The 22,179-nt window shown below is 37.6% G+C and overlaps 1 protein-coding gene across 3 annotated transcripts in view; it reads right to left on the bottom strand.

The window, feature by feature from the left end:
- Window positions 1-22,179, bottom strand: part of LOC105939409 (protocadherin-15) — a gene marked incomplete at its 5' end in the record, with an annotated part of 197,740 nt that overhangs the window by 144,671 nt on the left and 30,890 nt on the right. For all 3 annotated transcript variants that reach the window (XM_036141816.1, XM_036141815.1, XM_036141814.1), the window contains 3 exon segments: window positions 11,933-12,061; window positions 18,189-18,282; window positions 21,322-21,401. In XM_036141816.1, coding sequence (XP_035997709.1) covers window positions 11,933-12,061; window positions 18,189-18,282; window positions 21,322-21,401 — 303 coding nt within the window.

Raw genomic sequence — 22,179 nt, forward strand, 5'->3', positions numbered from 1 at the left:
GTGACAAATTGCTAGCCGGTGTTCCTCTCCACCTCTCTGAATGTTCATCCTGTGCAATCAGCACTCTGACAGCATTAAAATTGATGAGACCAGAGCAAAGGACACATTAACGAGGATTTTTTTTTTTTCTTTTTGTGCAGGGCTACTTCAAAGTTTGCTCACACTAAGTGTTTCAAGAGTTAAAAAAGTAATTGCTTTGCTTGCTTTTAACTTAAGAAAACTATGTACACATGTAGATGAGTGTATAGCTTTGTAAAGACCTATTTGAGTCGCAGCCCTTGAGAGACTTAGATCTGTCCTCACAGGCTGACACTAATTCAAAGGGCTCTTTGATGGTTATGATGTACTTTCAGGGGTTGGTGGTTCTTTTGTCAGTAAAAAAAAAAATCCGGGCCATTATTGCTCATAATACCTTGAAAGCAACATGAAATATGCAAGGATGTAGAGTCCACTGATGATGAAAATAAGGACAGGCTCAATTTAAGATTAGTAGAGCAGGATTATGATAAAAAATATAGTGGAGCATGCAGCATTTCATCATCAAACGCAGTAATTATTATAGTAATTAAAGCAAACTTTCTGCAATGCACCTGATACCCCTGAGGACCCTTTAGCAAAGGAGCAGGGACAAAAATGAAGGAATGCCATCTGGGTACACTGTTTATAAAAAAGAAAATGAAGTTTAAAAACAAACATGCAGATAAAAAACAACTAAAAAAGGATAACACAAGTCTAAATTGTGATGTTAATGTGAAATATTAAAGTTATATACTGTGAAAGCACATTGGGAGGTTGAGGATAAATATGCGTTTAATACTATTCTGTTAAAAAGAGGTAATCAAAGGCAGAACGAAAATGAAACTGCGGCATTATTCTTATTACTAAGAGGCAAACAAGGTCCTATACAAATCTAAACATATTGAAACCGAGAAAACAAAACAAAGCTAGACTTTTTTTTATTGTTCTTCAAAGTGGATGGGTCATTTTTAAATCCTCACACACATTGGAAACGCCAGTACAGAACACAAAATATAGTGAGCAATTTTACTACACCGGTCCTCTGTGCAAGAAACATTGGTTAGCTTTGTGAATGTAAACAGGTGAAGAAGATGGATTTCTCCTCTCACACAGAGAGGAGTGGCTTTGTTTGAAACATATTTTTCCAAGCATTAAAAAGCAATTTAAATGTTGACTTCAAGGAAAGGAAAAACCCAAAGCTGAAGGGAGAGGACAACACAGGTAATGACATAGCCACAACTGATGCGATTGTGGGTGCTGATTGTGAGCATGCTTGTTTTTCTAGTCAGTGTCCTGTGTATGTGCAAACGTTCTGCCCATATTTGTTCATGACATAAATAAATAACCTGCCTATATAAGGAAACTCTCTAATAATTAGAATTTTTTTGTTTTCATATTCTATTTCCTTAGCACTCAATTATAAAACTCTAAATTAAAAGTGAGTGCAATTTTTTTTAGATTTGTACCCTTAATTTCACAAGAAATGATTGACATAGTCTTGATTGAGACTTCTGGAGTTTGGGTCTGCAGTGTGAACACGTAAAAAATGTTCTCACTGCACTCTGTTTGTTTTCCCATTCTTCTATGGCTTCTAAATTGCTCACCGCCAATACATTTCAGTGAGGATATTGGATAATTATCCTCATTGAATTGCACAGCCACAGTGCACAGCCAATGTCTTCACTAGAGGTAGCCCTAAACCTGTATTGATCATTTATTATTTAATTTCTCATTTCCCTTTTTACTAAGGGAAAGGCTCTTTCTTTCCAGCCAAATACTTTGCAACTATATGTTACTATGATGACGCACACACACCTCGGATGTAATCTTTACCCAATGGACTTGTCTATTTCAAATGTCACTCCAAAAGTATTGCGCAATGACAGATCTCGTCAAAGCAAATGTATTTAAATTGGTGCCTCCCCCATATTACAACACATATTTGTTATTTAAATAAATTTTGAATACTGGCAATGTGACATGATATAAAGGTTAATCCTCCGTGACGTTCTATTACAGTTATGTAAAAGTACAAGTTTATTTTTAAAAGTAGACCAAGTCAGTTGGATATAAGTACAACTATTGGCCCTAAATATTTCAGCTGATCAGGTTTATGCATTAATTCCCTCTTTAAAAAAAAAAAAATCCTTTTTCCGAATGTAACTTACTACAGCTCTGTAGTTATCAATAGGCATGCTTGTTTGTTATTTCCTACAGCTTATTATTTATTAAAATTAACTACTGGTGTTTGCAGTCATACGTGCCTATTATGATGCTGAACTAAACTGACAATGATTTGCAATATGGCTCTGTTTCATGATGCAAACCTTGCATTTGATACCAGCTTGATTTGAAACGTTAGTCTTATTTTCAAGTGGCCTTTTTCAGTAAATTTATGCTACTCAAAAATAGACCTTCTCATTCCAACTCATTAAATGACTTCCTCATGCTCTCTACACTGGATCCAAGTACTTTCTTTCATCTATACGGCTCTTGCCCCTGATTATTTGTGTCAGCTTTTAACCAAACACTCTGTTCTTCTTAGCCTTCGATCTCAAGTCCAGAATCTCCTGGTTCTTTTTTATGCAAGGCTAAAAACTAAGAGGGACAGGGTCTTTCAGACTGAGGCTCCAATTTGCTCAATTTGTCTCTGCAACTTCATTTTGCTGACTCTGTGGGCGCTTTAAAAAAAAAAAAAAAACTGCTGAAAATGATTTTGTTCTACCATGTTTTTGTAATTTTCTAATTGCGCTCTTTTATGCTTATTTTTTTACTATGTACAACTTAAATGGGATTTATGTTGTACAAGTCTTTATGACCGTGTCTGTGAAAGGTCCTTTATAAATAAAAGCAACTTACTTACATGCAACAAGTTTTTTTTAGCTAAATACGTTTCAAATCTATTCTTCATATTTACATTCTACTTGATTTGCTTTCATGCTAAAACGCACTGTTGCAGTGACCCATTTTGTACTTTCATTCATTAAACTTTTAATGCATCTCACAAAGTAATTATTCGAATTAGTGGAAATTAGACACTGTCTTGGCAGTGCTTTGGGTGAGAAGTCCTCTCCGTGTGATTTGCATTCAGTGATTCATTGCTATCCGGGGGGGAAACGGTGTTAGAAATTTAATGGAGCATCCAGCTTTTGTATGATTATCATGAGTTGTTTGGAGAAGGGAGATAATTGACATGCGGACAGTCAGAGAGGCAGAAAGTAAATCAGGAGAGAAGCTGGAGGCTGATTTACAAACTGGTTTCAATTTTTACTGGATTTCAAGTATTGCATGCTGATTTGCATTAAGAACAGACAACCCAATGAGTTTTGGCACCTCCAAGATATCAACATTTGGGAGGTTGAGGATAAATTTGCCAGTTTCTGATTTAAAGATAATCAAGTTACTGTTTGATTAACAGCCACTTGCATGCATAATAGATCTGTTTATGTTAAACAGATCTATTATGCATACCCATCTAGTAAAATGCAGCAAGCTATTTGAAAGCTGTCAATTATTGTGATGTAGATTCATGTTTATACTGGAATCTTTTCATATGCATCTTTGTTTTCTCTGAATTATTTCCCGCTTCATTTTATTTTCCCCTTGTGGTGCCATATTATCAATAATTGTGCAGTACTTACTCTGGTATTTATTTTAACTTTTATTCTGGCCTTTCTGATAAGCCCATTATCTGTTGCCTTAGAACTAACTTTAGATTAGATTAGCTTGTTTTTCTTATTATTAAAAATCGTATTTAACTCTGTGTATGTGTCTCTGCCACTTTTACACCCAATTTTCCCCATTGTGGGACAACAGAGGAATTTCTTATCTTATTTGGCATGTTTTTGGGTCCAAATAAGGAATTTGACTTTGGATTCCAACGCTTGCATAATGTAAAAATTCCAAAAAAAAGTTAAAAAACAAAGCAACTGGACTTGTTTTCCGTAGTTGAAGACGTTTCGCTTCCTCTCCCGGAAGCTTTCTCAATTCAAACAGTCTGGAGTAATGATGAGAAACAAGCTTTATACCTTTACCTAACAAAGGCCTGTAATGGCTTAGATAACATGCAAATTCAATCGAAACAGGTCCACCCCTTAGTTATGGGCGGTCAAGGGGTCAAGGGGTGGACCTGTTTCGATTGAATTTGCATGTTATCTAAGCCATTACAGGCCTTTGTTAGGTAAAGGTATAAAGCTTGTTTCTCATCATTACTCCAGACTTTTTGAATTGAGAAAGCTTCCGGGAGAGGAAGCGAAACGTCTTCAACTACGGAAAACAAGTCCAGTTGCTTTGTTTTTTACCTTTTTTTTGGAATGACCATGACCTGGATGACTGAGAATCTTCACCAGCATAATGTAAAAAATAAAAAAATAAAAAAAACTAAACCAAAAAACAGGTAGACAAGCAGATCAGCAAACTACAAAGATTGTTGTCTAGCAGAAAAAAAAAAAACATTATATGAGGAACAGTTAAGAACAGGTGTATAGCAAGTTTTTTTTGTGAAATTTATTTTAAGATTTAGACCTTGACAGTTTCAATATTTTCAAACCTGCAACTTTTTAAAGTCCTTTGGTCCAGACTGAAAATTTAAAGCCTTATTATTTACCGTACGATGCTCTAGAGCTGTCCCACAGTTGAAGTGAGATCTGCCAATTTAACAGCAATTAAACAAAAAGCTAAAATGCCATCACTTTTAAACCGGCTTTCTGGTTTTGTTGAGCATGAAACTGTAGCTTTCTTTTAATAGGTTGATATTTGTGCTTTGGATTTGTACCATATTTTAATTCGGAAGCTTATTTCAGTACATTGCTAATCCATTTGTGCTCATATTATTAGTGCTGGGTTTATTTACATTTTGCCTATAGAACACTTTTGGTGTAACCGAGATAATAAATGTGCTTTATGAATTAAGGACTGAATATCCAATCTCTGATTCTTTTTTTCCCCTCTTGACACGTCCAGCTTCATAGCAAACAGAATTGTGCTTTGGCTATTCTAGTTGTGCCAAACATATTTGGTTTATTAAAGGAGGCTTTATACCTATGAATCCTCAAAGGAGGATTCATAGGAATAAAATTATCTTATTGCTTTTAAGGTATATTATACAAACTGATCCCAAACATGACAGAAGAAGAGGGGGAAAAGGATTAACAAGGACAGAGTAATTATAAATAGAGAAAGAACATAGACAAAAAGAGAAAATATAGACAATAATAATAAAAAAAATAACAACCAGTGTTGCGGTCACCATTGGGAAACCAGGGAACAACAAACACAAACACCAATAATCGCTGATTCCTAATTGTACTTGGAAAGGAATCAAGGACATTAAGTACTTAATGGCACATCCGTAATACAAACCCTTTTGTCACAGTAAACTTGCCAGAGTCGCCTATTTTGGCTTGTGCTCAACACTTGCCAGTTTATTGATCTATTCCATTTTTGATTGTTAAAGTTACTCCTGTTGCTCTCATCTTGGTTACTAGCATACAATAAGACAAGTGAATCTGTAATTTGTGTTGCCTTGATTGTTTTCAAGAGTTTACATACATAATGTATGTAAACATTATGTTTAAAGATACATTTCAAATGTATGATACATTTGAAATGTAGCTTTAAACCCACAAAACATATATTTTCCTTTTCATTGTTTTTTTTCGTCATTTAAATATTTAATAAGAATGTCACATAACTGAACTTGACAAATTAAAACCTCCAAAAGTCGCAGAGGAAAATAAAGTTTTTCAACCAAGGATGAAACAGGAAATCTGTATTTACCAAGTGAACAGGGAGCAAAGAACTTTTCTCAAAGGCCTCATAGCAGAATCTTTGTAGCACTACATGATTGAAACTAAATTACCTTCATCAAAGATTGCATTATTTTGTTCTTGTCAAATACTTTAGTTTCTGGGTTGTGCATCTAATGATGTATGTTTTCTTTTGAATATCTCCTCCTTCTTATCTCTCTCTCTCTCACCTTAGTTTTCACAGTTCCAAGAGTATAATTAAGATACCAGACAGTTAAAAGCCTGGAACACAAAGGAAATAATGTCTAACCTGCCTGATGCTTTTTAACATGAAAAAGCTGGAAGACTCATATATCCGCTACATCTATACAATAACTTGTTCTGCCTGCTGCATTCAAGTGCTAATGTGCCTTTTCTTCAAGTTCAGTGTATTTTATTTTCTCCTGTATTCCATTCTCATCTCTGACCAATTTAATTCATGTATAAAACTGGATCTATACATGGATCTATACACTATGAATTATATATGTTTCCCCGCTCTGTTTTACTTAGTGGTGTTGAGCTCATGTAACGCCACTAAGTCTCGTATTGCCAGAGGTTCCACGTCTGGTCCCACGCCGCCAAGCACCTGTTAGTGGAGTTTTGGCTCCTGGAGCTTGGCCAGGCTCCGCCTCAACAAGTTACAGGATGTCCTCTGTACATGGCTGCCGGTTAACTTTGGAATCATCTCTGGTGAGCAAAAGGGTTGCTTGTTTGTGACTTCAGGTTGTCAGAGGGAAGGTTGTGACTGTTTTTGCTTATGTGCCCAACAGCAGTTCAGATTGCCTGGCCTTTTTGGAGTGTCTGGATGCTGTCCTGAATAGAGTGCCTTGTAGGGACTTGTCAGATTTTATTTCACTCATTATAACATCATGCTACTTTGTCATTTTTTTTATACATGGTATCCCAATAAAATACAATGAAGTTTGCGGTCGGAGGTTGGAATGTAACAAAACTTGAAAAGTTTGAGGGTATGAAAACTTTTTGATGCCATAATATAATTGAACACCTTAAAAAATGAATATGAGCACGCATAGTATGGGAGTTTGCTCAGCTCATATATTTAAAGGTTTCAGTCTACATCTGCCATGAACAAAACGAAGAGCAGGCTACAACATTTTCAAATAAGGTTAATCAAATTTAACAACTTTTGGTAGTTTACTGACACTTACTGAGCTGCATATTTAAAAGTGGAGGACAGAATGACCTTGCGTAATCATCAGCATATACAAATGACCTAATATGAAAATGATTCAATAATAAAAATGTATCTAATTTAGGCTCTAGTTAACGTGCCTTTGGATAGATTAATGTATAAAATGTGGTTTAAGGACCACAGCTTTAATCTCCAGACAAGGTTTCAGACCATAAAGAAATACTTTATTTTTTTGACAATCTCAGGAAGAAAGCAAATGAACTGTCTGTGCAGCAGAGATAAGCCTTCCTCTTCTTTTGAACTTTAGAAAGCTGTCTCTTCCTCACACTTACCCGAGATGTGTCTACATCTGCTATATGTTATTTCCTGTCAGGTATTCCTATTTCTTTTTCTTTGCTTCTGTCTTCTGTTTAATGGCTAATCCGCCAGCAGAATGGTAGATCAGAATATGATTTTTGATTTACCAAAGTAGTCAGCACTGCACAGCTGTTGTTGTCCTAACTGGTTATGTTAGAACCTTATTTACAACAGCCAATTTGCAGCATTAGTTTCAAAATAACACAGACACTGAGGGACACTTGAATGATGTCATGTTAAATTCTAGTAATATCTGTGAGTTTTTATAAAAATGCATTTGTTATGTGGCTACGTCGTGGAACCCCATACTTTCCCCCCCTTTTACATACATTATAAACATGTTTCTACTGGAGCTGTGTTGGAAACTCAAAAGTATTCTGTCAGGACAAACTGCTCTATCATCCTTGCCCTTCTCCAAGTGTGTTTCACCTCCCTCAAATAGCTCTCCATTTTTATCCAATAGTAAACCATTTCTCAAAACCTATTATATCTTTTTGCCTTGCTTTACCATAACTGGATCCCCAAACTAAAGTCCCGTACATCCATCCATTCAGAAATACGGATAATACCGCTAGATATGGACCCTGGTTTGGAATGAAGCCCAGAGTTGGGCCTTACTCAGCCCGCTGAGGGATAACACCGTCTGTCTTGCTTTGGAATCTGTCCAAGGTCCCTTGAAAGGGAGGAAGTTCAAAACTGGAATAATTTCAAGTGGCCTCTCCTCTGATTGGGCGTGATATTTGGATGTTGCATTTGGAACATGACCAAAAATGGAACATACCATCCTTTTCCTAGATTTATAAAGTGGTGATTCAAACTAAAGAAAAGTTATTTAACTTTCAAGTTTAACCTATTAGATATTCGACCTGGTCAAAATCCTATACAAAGCTGTAAAAGGGCCAGGCATTTGTCACAAAAGTAGTGCTAGTGTTGCACTGCTGATTAACATTTTGAAACTGACAAAGAGTCAAAGGGATCAAAGAATCCCTGACACTAATGTACAAAGGCTGTAATTTAAGCAGGGATTAAATCCAAGTAAGCACACATCTAAGGAAGTATCTTTAAAAGATCAGAGCTGATCAAAGTGTTGGAGTCCCTCACGACCCTTCTAGGGGAAATAGGTCAGTTAGCTCTAACGTCTGGAATAGAATAGAATAAAATAGAATAGAATAGAATAGAATAGAATAGAAAGAACCATTGTTGTTCCACAGTGGGAATATTCAGGTATATCAATACAAAGAGCAAATTAATAAATACTTTTTTGAAAATAGCATTCTCAAAAATGCAAGGGATGGGATGGGGTGGGGGGAGTGCAAAACGTATCTGTATGTTTTGGCATTAAACAATCTGACAATTTACAAGAATGAAAGCACTGTACAAAATCAGCAGGTGTGTCAACATTTAATAAACATGCAATACCTCCATGGATTAAACTGGATCTCCTGATGAGCTAATCTAACTACTTTCTCTTAGCAATAGATAAGTTGCTGTTCTAAGAAACTACACCATAGAAGATGGTTGATCCCACCAGAAAGTCAAAAAAGGCCTTCAGGAGGGCCCCCTTAACTCCAAAACATCTCAGCTCCCGTTAGCAGTCTGCTCTAACCCTTCTTCTTAAAGAGCATCAGTCTTCTTTAGTTTATTGTTCAGGTGAACAGCCACGTATTTATTTCTTCATTTCTGTTTGTTCTGATGTTCACGGTTGTTGGTGTGGGGGGTCTGCATCTGTGTAAATGCACCACCAGCTATTCTGAATTTTGGGGTGTCCTCACCTATGATAAAGGCCAATTATATCAGTGTTATCTCATAATTTCTGAAGATGGCAAACATGGGAATTGATGGAGAATGTTGCAAAGTAAAGAATAAACAGGAACAATGGCATGATCTTTCACTGTGGAGCCCTCCTACTGAATACCAGCCTATTTAATGTTATTAAATGCAGCGAAGAAATCAAAGAACACAATCGTCACAGTGCTTTCAGTCTGAGGTGGGTCAGAGCACAGTGTAGGAGGTGGATGATGCCGTCATCCACCCAGATCCCAGGCTGGTATGCAATCTGCAGTAGCTCAAACAAGGACCTCAACAGGTGCTGAGGATGGTTAAGGACCAAACTCTCGAGGGTGTGAGGTCAGTTGTACCGGCCTGTAATTGCTGAGGTCCTTCAGATGTTTGGTCCTCTGCACTGGTACTATTACAGCTGTGGTACTTCCGTAGCTTCAGGCTCATGTTGAAAATATGTCCTGTGGTGACACACAGTTCCTCTGTACAGCACCTCAGAACCCTGGAGCTGATGCCATCTGCTCTTGCCATCTTTTGCACTTTCATTTTTCACAGCTCATTCTTTACCTGAAGTATTGAAAGGGAAAGGATGTTGGCAGGGGATGGGGGAGCTGTGGGTTTGAGTCCTCTGAATTAGAGAGGGTGGCTGAGAGCTGAGAGGAGTGAAGTCCTGGGAAGAAAGCAGGCAGTAATTAAAGATACGGGGAGTTTCAGCAGGGAAGACTGGGCTGGGAGATGGTAGAAAGGCAGATTAAACCTGCTGAAGAGTTGGTTCACCATAAATAGTTTTCAGGCACTTTCAAAGTCCACTGATGTTGTTATGCAGAAGCTGGACGTCAAGCTTCTTCCAGTAGATGTTTTTTTCTATCCCTGATCTTCCTTCTTAGTTCCTTCTGCATCACTCCTAGCTCCTCCTTGTTTCATGATTTAAAGGCTCTCTTCTTCTCCTTGACTAGAACCTTTATTTCATGGGCGGTTCAAGGCTGAAACACTGTACCTCCATGAGGGGCTCAGTGTTGTCCACACAAAAGTTAATCTAGTCCGTGATGCAGTCTGTGATGTTTTCAATGTCCTTTACCATAAGTAGCACAGAGTTCCTCCTACAAAGTGGAGCTGAAACAGTCCAGCTGGTTCTCTGTGTACAAGGGGTTTATCCAGAGGCTGGAGCTGAACCAGGTTGTGATCCGAGCTGCCCAAGGAAGGGTGAGGTGACGAGCGGTATGCCTCTTAGATGTTGTCATACGATAAGTCCAGGATTTATATTGTCTCTGTTGATGCAGGTGACATACTGGGGGAAAGTTGTCAGAGGACAGGGAAGCAGTAAAAGGGCCAGGGGGTGCTGTGTTTAGGGTCTACTGATAACAACGTTGTTCATGATTGTACAATGGAAAGGAAAGGGCCAATTTATCTCAGAACTCTCTACAAATCACCATCTGAAAGACGTGGTGTGCATTTTCAGACCCCCTGTTACCCCTAACCCCAACCCCCGGTATTAAACAGACAAGCAAACCTATCAGGCAAGCCTACATCCTAACAGATGAGCCTAGCAGAGCTTTGTCTAAAACATGCAAACGAAGGCCAGGGCTTCTTTCCAGTACAGATATAGTTGCAAAACATGCCACTTGAAAGCTTCCACAAACCCATGTAGCATTGATCTTTGGTCACAGCAGATGAATGTAACAAAAGAGTTTAATTAGAATCACTTACTGTGTGAAGTGTGTGCACGTATTTATTTCATCCCTACATATGCCTGCGCTACAATCGGCTAAAGTAGACACACAGAGGAGAATTAACAGTCTAATTAATTCAGCACATTAACATAACCTTGCTTTAATGTAGGTTAAAAACAGACAAAAGCCAATTCCTGCAGAAGCTACAGATATAATGATCTTTCTTGTACAGATCAGGAAGACAAATTAGAAGAAATTGCTATATTTTATATCTTTAAACAGCTGTGTGTTTAGTTGCTCACAATTCACACTTTGTGAAGCGGTAGTTCATAGTTGGTAAACAAATTGTGCACCCAAAGTTTTTGGCATCATCTATTTTAAATAAACTTTGATTTGCTTAGACAACATGTATTTAGTTTCTTCACAATTAAAATGAAATCATTGGAAATCTGCGACTGCAATGCTCTGAAATTATGGTCAAACATGTAAAAATGTGCCAGGAATGAGATTGTGTGTAAAATAGCACATTCTGAAGAATTATGCTTTTCAGTCTGTGTAACAACAGCAAATCAAGATTCGACAGATGGTTGATACTGCAATAAAATGATTTGTGCCATTGCCACACTCAAATGAGCTGGACTGTGTCATTTCAGAAATCATAAAGACAAAAGTAATCTTTCACCGAGTTGCCCCCCTGCTAGGCTTTTAAATTGTGCAATCAGGGAGTTGTTGAAACAGTCAGATTAATTTTTTCTAATTATCATGTTTTTGTTCAAGTGTCATTATTAAAAGAGCAAATTATTGCTCATTAAACGCTCAAACAAGTACACAGCCTAGCAGGAGTACATAATCAACATATTCCTGTCATGTGTTTTCACACAGAGACCCCATTAAAGAAGCAACTGTGTGTTTTAGCTTCAGGATTCATCCAGCGAAAGGATGCCATAGAGCAGTGTTTGTTTAACCCTGGTCCTGCATGTTTTAGATCTTTCTCTGCTTCGACACACCTGATTATGGTGGTTGCAGATCAGCAAAAAAGCTTAATGGGCCATCTACTGAAATCAGGTTTGCTGAACCGGGGAGAAAATTAAAACATGCATGGCAAGTAGGACCAGGGCTGAAAAAAAAAACCTAACAAAAGACATTGCTAGAGAGGATCTCCTTACCATGACCTGTCCAACGAGGGCGTTATCCTGCTCCTCAGTGACAGTGAAGTTCGTTGGCAGTGAAGAGTTGAACACTGGTTTGTTGTCATTCACGTCGGTCACCACCACGCTCACCGTCGCAGTGGAGGTCTACAAAATGACGCAAAACAAATACACATCAAACCCTGAGCATCCCTGCCTTCCCCCCGACCAAATCTGAAGTCTAAAACTATGAGTTGGAAAGATTTGAATTTTTCTAACTAAATAGCCAAATTAACCCCCTTGTTATCATTATACATTTTAGCAATTTAAAGCTAATTATTTTGTTTCAGTTTCAAAGCAGCTAAAACGTCCACGCCAACCCTGTGGTTTAAAGTCATTTCAAACGGAAGTGACCAAAGTTTTCTCCCATTGTCCTGAACATAGAATCAGGACTAATGTAAAACTGATTATTTTAAATAGAATTCCATAAGATTCTCATCGCTACATGCAGCTGTTTACAATTCTCGGTTATAAGTTGAAATACTTCAGCCGATCATGGACAAATGTTTTTGAATTTGAAACTTGCACAACTTTTAGGGTCCTTACGATGGCGAAATGTTAAAAGGAGGAATAATTCACGGCCAGGTATGAGAACAACAGATCATTTGCCTACTTCAAGCTTTACTTCCAGCAAAGTTTAAATTGCATCTAACGAACAGTGTCTTTACAGTGGGATAGGTTCAATGCACCAACTTGTGTAGTTCTCATTCTGTGGCAGTATGATGGATTCACTGGCCAAACAGCCAATTAGGCACTTTGTAGTCTGACACTCTCACAACAGGACATTTAATAATATGAGGCACAAACAGGTGTGTATGTGTGTGTGCACACGTGAAGACAACCCAGGGCCTTTTGGGTGATACTGATTAATGGGCCAGAGTAATGCATCTATGCTCCAGTCTTTTTTTTTTTTTTCCTCTGAACTCTCTTCTTTCGCTGGGCAGCTCATACCATTCTTCTTTTTCTCAAACTCCTCCCTGCCTCTCATTCAATACATAATGCATTGCCAAGCAGAAAAATGTTTAAACTCCTTTTAGCCATTTTTCTAACTTTGTGTCCTTCGGGACACAAGGTAACATACTCGTCATTAAGCTCTAGAGACCGGTTGACAAATTGTGTTTTAAAAATATGTATCAAGACTACTAGGAAGGTAGAAAACAATTTAACACACCTCAAATCTTTGTCTTTTTCGCTATTTAACTATGTTTCCTATGTAACTCTATAATACAAGGTCAAGACCATTATTATGAGTGCTATCCCATTAACATCACATTATGTATTCATTGATATATTGAGATATATAATATTGATTGTTTTTATTGAAGAAGAGAAAAAAGACCCACAACGGCGAACTGATTAAAGAGAGAAGAGAAAAAACCAGGAGTAAACGATTTGTTTCCCTTTTACTTATAGTTTTACAATTTAAAAATAATAAGAACAAAGAGCAATATGGAGGAAATGACTCGGGTTCCGTTAGGAGAAATAATTAGAGTGGCAACAAACCCTCACTGTGAAGATAGTGACACTGCAACAATCTTGAAAAGATGCCGACATGGAGACGCAGTTGCTTATGAAAGGTAGGAATAGCTCAAAATATCTTTTTATTCCAAGGCAAAAGATGCAATGAAAAACAATCCCTGCCATCATTGTTCAGAAGAGTAGTTCTTTAAAGCTTTAGTAAAAAAAAAAAAAAAAAAATCCCCTCAGGCCTGATTAGTAGTTGAAAGAAGAAAAGAAGCAAACAAAGTAGTTAAAGGGTCAGTTCTGCTACTAAATAGAGACACGAGTACAAACAGCTTTTTCAAAAATAAGTATGAAAAAAATGATGTCATGAAGGTTTAAGTTATTCTTTGACAAAAACAAGACACACAATAAGCCACTGACAGCATAAGTGATTTAAAAGTGGCAGAAAATGGATGTCTCAGCGCCCTGCTCCTCGGCATCCACTTGCATCTTGATAGGCTCATAGAATTATATAAAAAAAAAGATCACCTTCTTTAAAATGGGAGAAAAATGGGAGCTAAGAGATCCTTGAAGTCACGTATCGGAAGCAGAAGTGGATAAATCCATCTTCAGAAAGGCCTGGCTTTCCTTCACCTGTTCACTTAACCAGGTGATTTTAATGGTCCTTGTCTACGTCGTGGAGCTGGAAATGCGAATGGTTGGAACTAATCTCTTCAGAGGCTTTTTACTTCCTAAATCTGGATTACCCACCTCTGCCCAGAAAGCAAGTGAAACACAATGGGGACTTTAGCTGACAAATAAATGATCAAAATGACAATTAGATAGCAAGGATACAATTGTAGTAATTGGTAATTGTAGTAATAACATGGTCTGTTTCTTAAGCTCTATGAAGTTATTTGCAGCATGATGAAAATGAAAGTCAACAACTGTGGATGCTCATTAAAAAGAAAACCATATGCCCGGGATTCTCTAAGTCTAAAGGTTCAAATCAGGCTTTTCGATAGGGTCAAAGGTGCAAGACGACTGGTGAAGGGAAAATCCTCTTTATTTGATCTGCTTGGAAATTACAAGGTAAAGAAATATGATTTAGGTCAACAATTGTTTTTATGACCCAAAGACATCCCAATTTCTGACAGCAGAGGATAATGAGGATTTTATGTTTGTAAGAAATGTGAACTTTAACTTCATTAAGTAATGTTTTAATGCTTGAACAAACAAGCTGAATCTTGACATTCACAAGAACACAAACACACAAAAGAAAACACGCTTGATTTAAAGTGCAACAAAACGGCAACATAAACTTCATTTGCTGAGGTAAAACCAGAGCTAGAGTGAAAATGGCATCATCTGTTTTCAATGTGCTGCCTAAACCTGGGCCCCTGTGAAATCAACTTGATTCATTTATTTTTAAGGGAACAGGAAACAGTCCCTTCTGTAACATAAAAAGACACTGTTCTGGTCATGTGAAGAAAAATCTTCCATAGCACAGCATCACTGTTACATGATCCACAATACCTTTTTGAATTGGGCATAATAATGCACAGAAGGCTATTTTTTTTTTTTTACAGGGACCGATTCTTAGACTCCCCAGAGTTTAAAGACAGTCTGCTCTGCTTAAGCATGCGGTAGACTGGGTTTTAAAAAGCTGCCGTATTGCTCTAAAAACGCTTCACTTAAAATGCATGTGGGTCTCGGACTCAGTACATACAGCTGCAAAAAATCTTCAGTGAACATCTGCTGAGGATGTTTGTGGAGCAAAGAGTTTACAGCAACAGGAAGACAGTGTTAGCCTTCATCCTCATGCCCAGGTAAAAAACAAAAAAAAGTAATACTAACATTTTCTCTGTGGGGCCTCGTGCACCCAACCAGTTTGAGTGCTTCCCTGGTTCCACTTCTGGTTCCACTACTTACTAAGCACCAGTTCAAACCCTGACTCTAGCCGAGAAAACCGAAGTTTTACCAAGCAGCTGGGCAGGGAGAAAGAAACCCTTTTTTCTGGAGCCTGATCTCAGGCAGAAAAGCAGCCATGTAGTGAGCACAATGTTTAAAACTCCCGAGTTAGTTTAGCTTTCCATCTTTCAGATTTAAAAATCAAAAACAGTAAAATCCCCGCACTTCAACAACAACAACACAATGTTGGCTCTGCAGACGCTGACTTTCTCTTATCTTCCTGTTGTTTATTTTAAAATCAACCATCACAGTTTCAGTAGGTCAAGTTGCTGCTCACGGGTGCAATCACAACTAAATATTTTCCCCATGATCATTAACAGTTATTTCTGATTGTTTTTTTCCCCTCCATTATTGGTCTTTTGGTACCAGTGGGTGATACATTTTTTTTTCCCCTAAAAGCCGTCTTCAGCTGCCGTTTTTCAGCTGCTGCTGTGGATGAGAGGTCAGCTGATTAAGATGGTGAAGCCTTCATGATGACCAAACAGTGTTCATAAATTAAAGTTGTGATATTAAAGTATCTATTTGATAGAATACTGGGATAAATCTAATTATTGTCAGGATCCGTAGGGGATTTGATTACTTCCTGTGGCTCCCCGGGGATCCTCCAGTCTGTACAGGTTTTGCACTTTTGGTATCGTTTCTCCTTTCTTTGTTTGTGCCATCAATTTAGTTTTCTGTTCAGCATTTATGTTGTGAGTGTATTTGTGTATCTATTACATTCGGTTACTGTTTAAGTCAGCTTTTGTTCATTATTATTTCAGTAGTTCTGTTAGATGTTCATTTTCTGCCTGATTTTCACGAGTTTGTTAGGTTATTCTCTCATTGCTGGCCATTCTTATGTTTCCTTGCTAGATTCGGTTCTCCCTCCTCTCCTGCCAGTTCATTGCCCTTCCTTTCCTTTCCTTCTGCTTAATTGATTTATTCTTCTCACCTGTGTTAAATTTGCTCCACCTGCTGCTCCTCCCCTCCCATAGATATAGTCAGTTTCAGCCTTTACCAGCTGTCAGGTCCTCCATCATACTACACTGTTGTGGTCTCATCCGTGCCGTGTTCCTGTCATCCTTGTTATTTTGCAAGCCTTCTTTATTTAATACATCATTCATCCATCGTTCAACGTGCAACTCCCGAGCCCGTCTGCGCTGTGGTCCGATGTCAGCAAACTTGACACGTTTTTGTGTAGTTAAATTGTCTCCATGCACACAATAATCCTTCACAAATTGTTGAGCGTGAACAGGGGTAGGTGCAAACAATAAATGGATCAGACTTGTATAACAAAGTGGCTCTGATATGGCTCACGGGTGGTGGGAAAAAAAAAAACTGGTTCTTTTACAGGAATAGTTAAAATCTGGAAACTCTTTGAAGGAAAAAAATCAACTTGTGGTTCCTTTTAATGCATGGAAAAAAGCACACAGAGTTTTTATTCTGCCTCACAAACTATCAGCTTTGCTTTTAAAGTTCAAAATTACTAGCGACTAGCATTCCCCTCGGCTGATGGTCAGATGGAGAGCTGTGATTTGGCTATGCTTTTTGCGGGTTGCATTTTTTGCGGGTTGCGTCCTTCCATCGTGGTTACCCAGTTTGTGAAATATAAAGAAATATAAAATATAAGTCCATTAAGCAAATTTATTCTTGCACTATCTGAAAAGCCTAAGCTGTACTCAAGACCTTTCGCTTTTGATTTATTTTAAAAATGTTACATCACATTTTGATACTTGGTGGATAATTTGGTCTAATTTGAACCTAAAAAAAAACCATTTGCTTATACCAGAGCATAGGCTAAAACAATGAACAGCATGACAGCTCTAAAACTGTTTTTACCAATGCGTCTGGTAAAAACATGTTAATTTGCTGCCTAAAAAAAAAAAAAATTCTCATCCACTAATAGGTGTAATGTGAGGAGAAATAGGCAGCGTTTCTCGCTTCCCCTGTCAGTGGTTATTATTTTATGTCTGATTAGTATATTAGCATTCCAGCGAAAGAAAAAAAAAATATGTTGCATGAGGAAGCCAATGAGCAGCACCAGTAAATCGTAGCAGTGTAATGGCAGGTGGACAAGGGTGAAGTGGGATGTGCTGACACATGGTGTCAAGAGGAAGGTTGGATTGCACCAGGGGTTAGCTCAGAACCATGACTTGTTCGCGGTGTTGATGGAAAAGCTGATGAATGAATCAAGACTAGGGTCTCAGTAGACATGCATTTTTGTAGAGGGCTATGTGGAAGCAGAAGGCTAAAAGGGACTGCAGTCGCAAGACAGCAAGGAGCCGGTGAAGGTAAGGTTTGTGAAGATTATGGGGGTAAGGTGACGTAAAGAAACAGACAGATGAGAAAAGGAAATCAATTGTGATTTGGGACAGAAAGATATCAGCAAAGGAAAAAAGAAACTTTCTCAAGTGAGACTTGTTGAATTAAAGGATTTGGAGACAACCCCTACAGGGATTTCAGGGCCAGATGCAGAGCAGTGAAGAAAGTAGGAGGATGGTGAGTCTTATGTGTGATGAAAACTAGCCGTATCTGGAATAAAAAAATAAATAAAAAGTAGAACAAGTTGGCATGCTCCCTGTTCTGGTCATTGTTTGGACAAAAGTCTATTTAACCAATGATCAGAGTTACTCAATTATGTTAAATGTTTATTCTACAATTCAGAAATGTTCATACATGTCAAATATTTCCAAAAGTGTCTTCAATAACCCCGTGCTCACAAAACACAAACATGTGGCATTTTCCTTCCAGCATGTCCTTGGTTTCATTTTGCTCCGAGCTGTAAAACAAGTCAGGAAAAGCCAGACAGTTAAAGTCATTGTGGAACGACTGAGTTTCTTACTCCATCTGGACGTCCGTCTGAGGCTGTGACCGTCAGGATATAATGATCCACAGACTCCCTGTCCAAAGGCTTATCCAGAATTAAATACCCCGAACTGGAGAGAAGATACAAACAGATCGGGGTTGACATATATGCTTCAAAAGAGATCAGGGCACAAATACGACAGACAGCAAACAATAGAACTCATCAGTAAAAGACAGACAAAAGACAAAGCAGGGCAAATCAAGATACCATGGTGTGGAATACAAAGTCTAATTTCACAAGAAGTTTCTGCAGAGAATTCACTGATTGCTAATCATGTGTAGCACTCCTTCTAATTTCATGCATTTGCAAGATTTGTTTATATGCAAATACACGTTAGACTGGAGTGAGTTGTAAACTAAAGGTTTAGGCCTTTTTTGCAGGGCTTTGAAAAGTAATTCATACCCACTGAACTTTGCTCACAATTTACCATTTGCAAACCTTTATGTATTTTATAGGGACCTTATGTTTTTGAACATTAAGCAAAATGTAATTGTAAAATGGATGGAAAATGCTACATGGGTTTTAAACATAAAACTTCAAAAAGTGTAGTATGCATTTTTATTCAGCCCCTCTAAACTCTTTTCAGGCATGTCTTTGCCAGCTTTGCACATCTAGAGATATTGGCTAAAGAACATCTGTTGACATCGGTTTTCAAGTCTTGCCATGGATTCTCAATTGCAATGTGTAATAGACTTTGACTAGGCCATTCTGACATAAAGTCACTGCCATGGTGGCAGGTAAAATAGCTTTACCTGCAGCACTGTCCTGCATTAAACCACATCCATATTCTAGTAAGCTCTGAGCAACTTCACTGTCCCTGCTAAAGAAAGGTGTTTTGTCCATATTACACGATAGAGAGGGTGTGTTTAAGGGGATGTGCAATTTTACTCTTCCACCACGTGTCAAATTTTGCATGTAGGCCAAGAGGTTTTCATCCCCAGCCACTTTATTAAGGAGGCCATGTTTCTATAGGTGTGCACACTGTATGTACCATTCTCTTCCCAGTTTTAGATGATGGATCAAAGAGTGCTCGGTGAGATGTTCAAAGCTTGGGAAGCTGTTTTAAAACCTAACCCTGCTCTATACTTCTCCACTCTTTATGATGCCGTTTGATCACTGATCTTCTCTAACAAACCTCTGAGGTCTTCAGAGAACAGCTGTATTTATTAAATTACAGACAGCATAACTCTATGGTATTTACTAATTGGTAGACTCCACAACGTAATTAGCTTGACATAAGTAAAAAGAGGACTAAATACAACTGCTGGGCGCACTTCTTTTTGGTTGTTGTAAAAGATTTTGTAAACCACACGTCGTTCTTTCCACGTTCCACTTATGAACTGTTTTGTGTTTTTCTATTATATAAAATACCGATAAAAAAACATTGGTTTGTGGTTGCGATGCAACATAAAGTGAAGAAGCTCAAGTGGGTATGAGTACCTTGTGTTGCAAGGCAATATGTAAATGTGTTCTCACTGGATGAAAGTCTGTACCACAGGAAGTGTGTTTTTTAGTCTGATTACAGGTAATTTGGTAATCCAGATGGCAGCTCATGCCTATCCTTTCACCAACAAATAACACCCTCCTGGGTTCTGTGGCTATAATAGACAGGGATGGATCTTATAATACAAGTTTGTACCCATGCCACGCAGTAGAAAACACAGCTGAGGTACTGCAACATTTGGGGCTTGTGTTGGAACATTGCCTAATTTCATAGACATTAATCTAAATGTTCCTAAAACGTAAAAATGAAGGGTGGTGAGTTAAATTTACCCTGTACAATAACAGGATTTTTCCCATCCTAATTTTTTTGCTTTCATTCATACCCCTTTTATACCTTTCACCCTCAAAACACAATTTTGTCCCCTATTGTTTACTGTCTCCATGCATTATCAAGCTATCGTTAATTTTCTCCCTCCCTCTGCTCGTTTTTCCCTTTCCCACATCTCTCCACGTGAAATGCAGATCAAATTTAATCTCAGTCACAGAAATGTATTTCTTATAATAAATTGATTGTATAGTCAATTTGCAAACATATTGATTTTCACATTTTGCCACGTCAGAACGGGCTTCAATATATTCTGTTCAATTTTTTTTGTGATGGTCCAACACAAAGTTATGTGTAACTGTGAAGCGGAAGGAAAATTATCCATCCGTTCATCCATTTTGTGTATCCACTTAATCCTTACAAGGTGAAGCGGGGCTGATGCTCATCTCCAATGGTGAATGGGCAAGAGGCGTGATACACCATGGACAGTCCATCAAAGCACAAAACAACCTGCTATCCCAGGAGGAGAGATGATTTTGCAGCATCATGCTTTGAGGATGCTGGTCCGAGTTGATAGAAAGATGGATAGAGTAACATCCTGAAAGAAAGCATGTTGCAGGCTGCAAAAGATTTAAGATTGGGGTGGAGATCTTTCAGCAGACACCAATCATAAAGCAAGAGATAATCATAACAGAATGGTTTGGATTATTTTGTGTTCCTGTGTTAGAACAGTCTAGTCAAAGTCTAGACCTGAAGCTAATTCAGAATCTGTGACAATATTTGAAAATCAATGTTCCTAGATGCTCTCCGGCTAACCTGGTTGAACTTGAGCTATATTGTAAAGAGGAATGGGCAACCGCATCAGTGTCTAGATATGCAAAGTGGCGAAAGACATGCCCCAATGGACTTGCATTCGGAGGAGCAGGCAAAAGCGTCTCATACAGCATTGGTTGAATACAAATGCAACAGTTTTTAGAGTTTCACTTGGAATAAATGTAAAAAAGGGTGATATTTTCCTTCCACTTCACAATTAATTAATACCTTCTACTAGTTTGTCACATGAAAGTCGAATAACACATGCCGACACTTGTGGTTTTAACATCAACAGATATGAAAACCTTCAAGTGGAATGAATATCTGTGAAAGGCACTAATTAATTATACCATATATATATATATATATATATATATATATATATATATATATATATATATATATATATATATATATATATATATATATATATATATTTTTTTTTTTTTTTTTTTTTTTTTTAAGTACACAGTCACATTTCCAATACGAGCAACATAAAGAAAATCTTGATGTTGCTTCTAAACGTACCTCTGCTGTAGTGCAAAATTTCCATTAATATCCCCACTGTGGATGTTGTAGGTTATCGGATCCTTTTCTCGATCCACTGCCTTAAAAGAAAGCAGACAGTTTATATCTATCTATCTATCTATCTATCTATCTATCTATCTATCTATCTATCTATCTATCTATCTATCTATATATCTATCTATCTATCTATCTATCTATCTATCTATCTATCTATCTATCTATCTATCTATCTATCTATCTATCTATCTATCTATCTATATTTTTTTAGTGTTGCATTTTTTTTAAACTGTGTTAGATTTCATTATCAGAAATAAAAGATGTTTTTCAACGTTTTGCCTTGTGTTGATAGTAAATTTTTGCATTATAGAATTTCAGTGTTTGCATTCTTCCTATCAGTAACTGTTGTTATCAGTGTCTTAAATTAAGACACTTCTTTAGTTCAGCATTTTATATGAGATTTTATTATAGCTGTCCATTCATTTTTATTCATTTTACTCAGTTTAGCATTTTCCAGTATAATTGAGGAATGCAGATTTGCACGCTTCTTCTGGTTTCCACCTTACTGTAAAGCACTTCATGTTAGTTTTGACTCAATATAGGACCGTAAATAAAATCTGATGGAAAATATCAATACTATCAAAGTAAAGGTGCTTCCATGAAAAATCTGAGAAATACACATAAGCCCTAAAATAAGCAATTACGTGATGTTTGTGACTTGTTCTTCAAAGAATTAGCGATTATTATTCTTTTAAACCAAGATGCTGGAGGACACAATCAGCAATTACAAGAGATATATCAACTGGTGTTGATTCGCTGAAAGGGTTACACCTGCCTTGGCAAGCACTTATGCAGTCACCA

The sequence above is a fragment of the Fundulus heteroclitus genome, chromosome 10, assembly GCF_011125445.2.
Source record: "Fundulus heteroclitus isolate FHET01 chromosome 10, MU-UCD_Fhet_4.1, whole genome shotgun sequence".
Lineage (NCBI taxonomy): Eukaryota > Metazoa > Chordata > Actinopteri > Cyprinodontiformes > Fundulidae > Fundulus > Fundulus heteroclitus.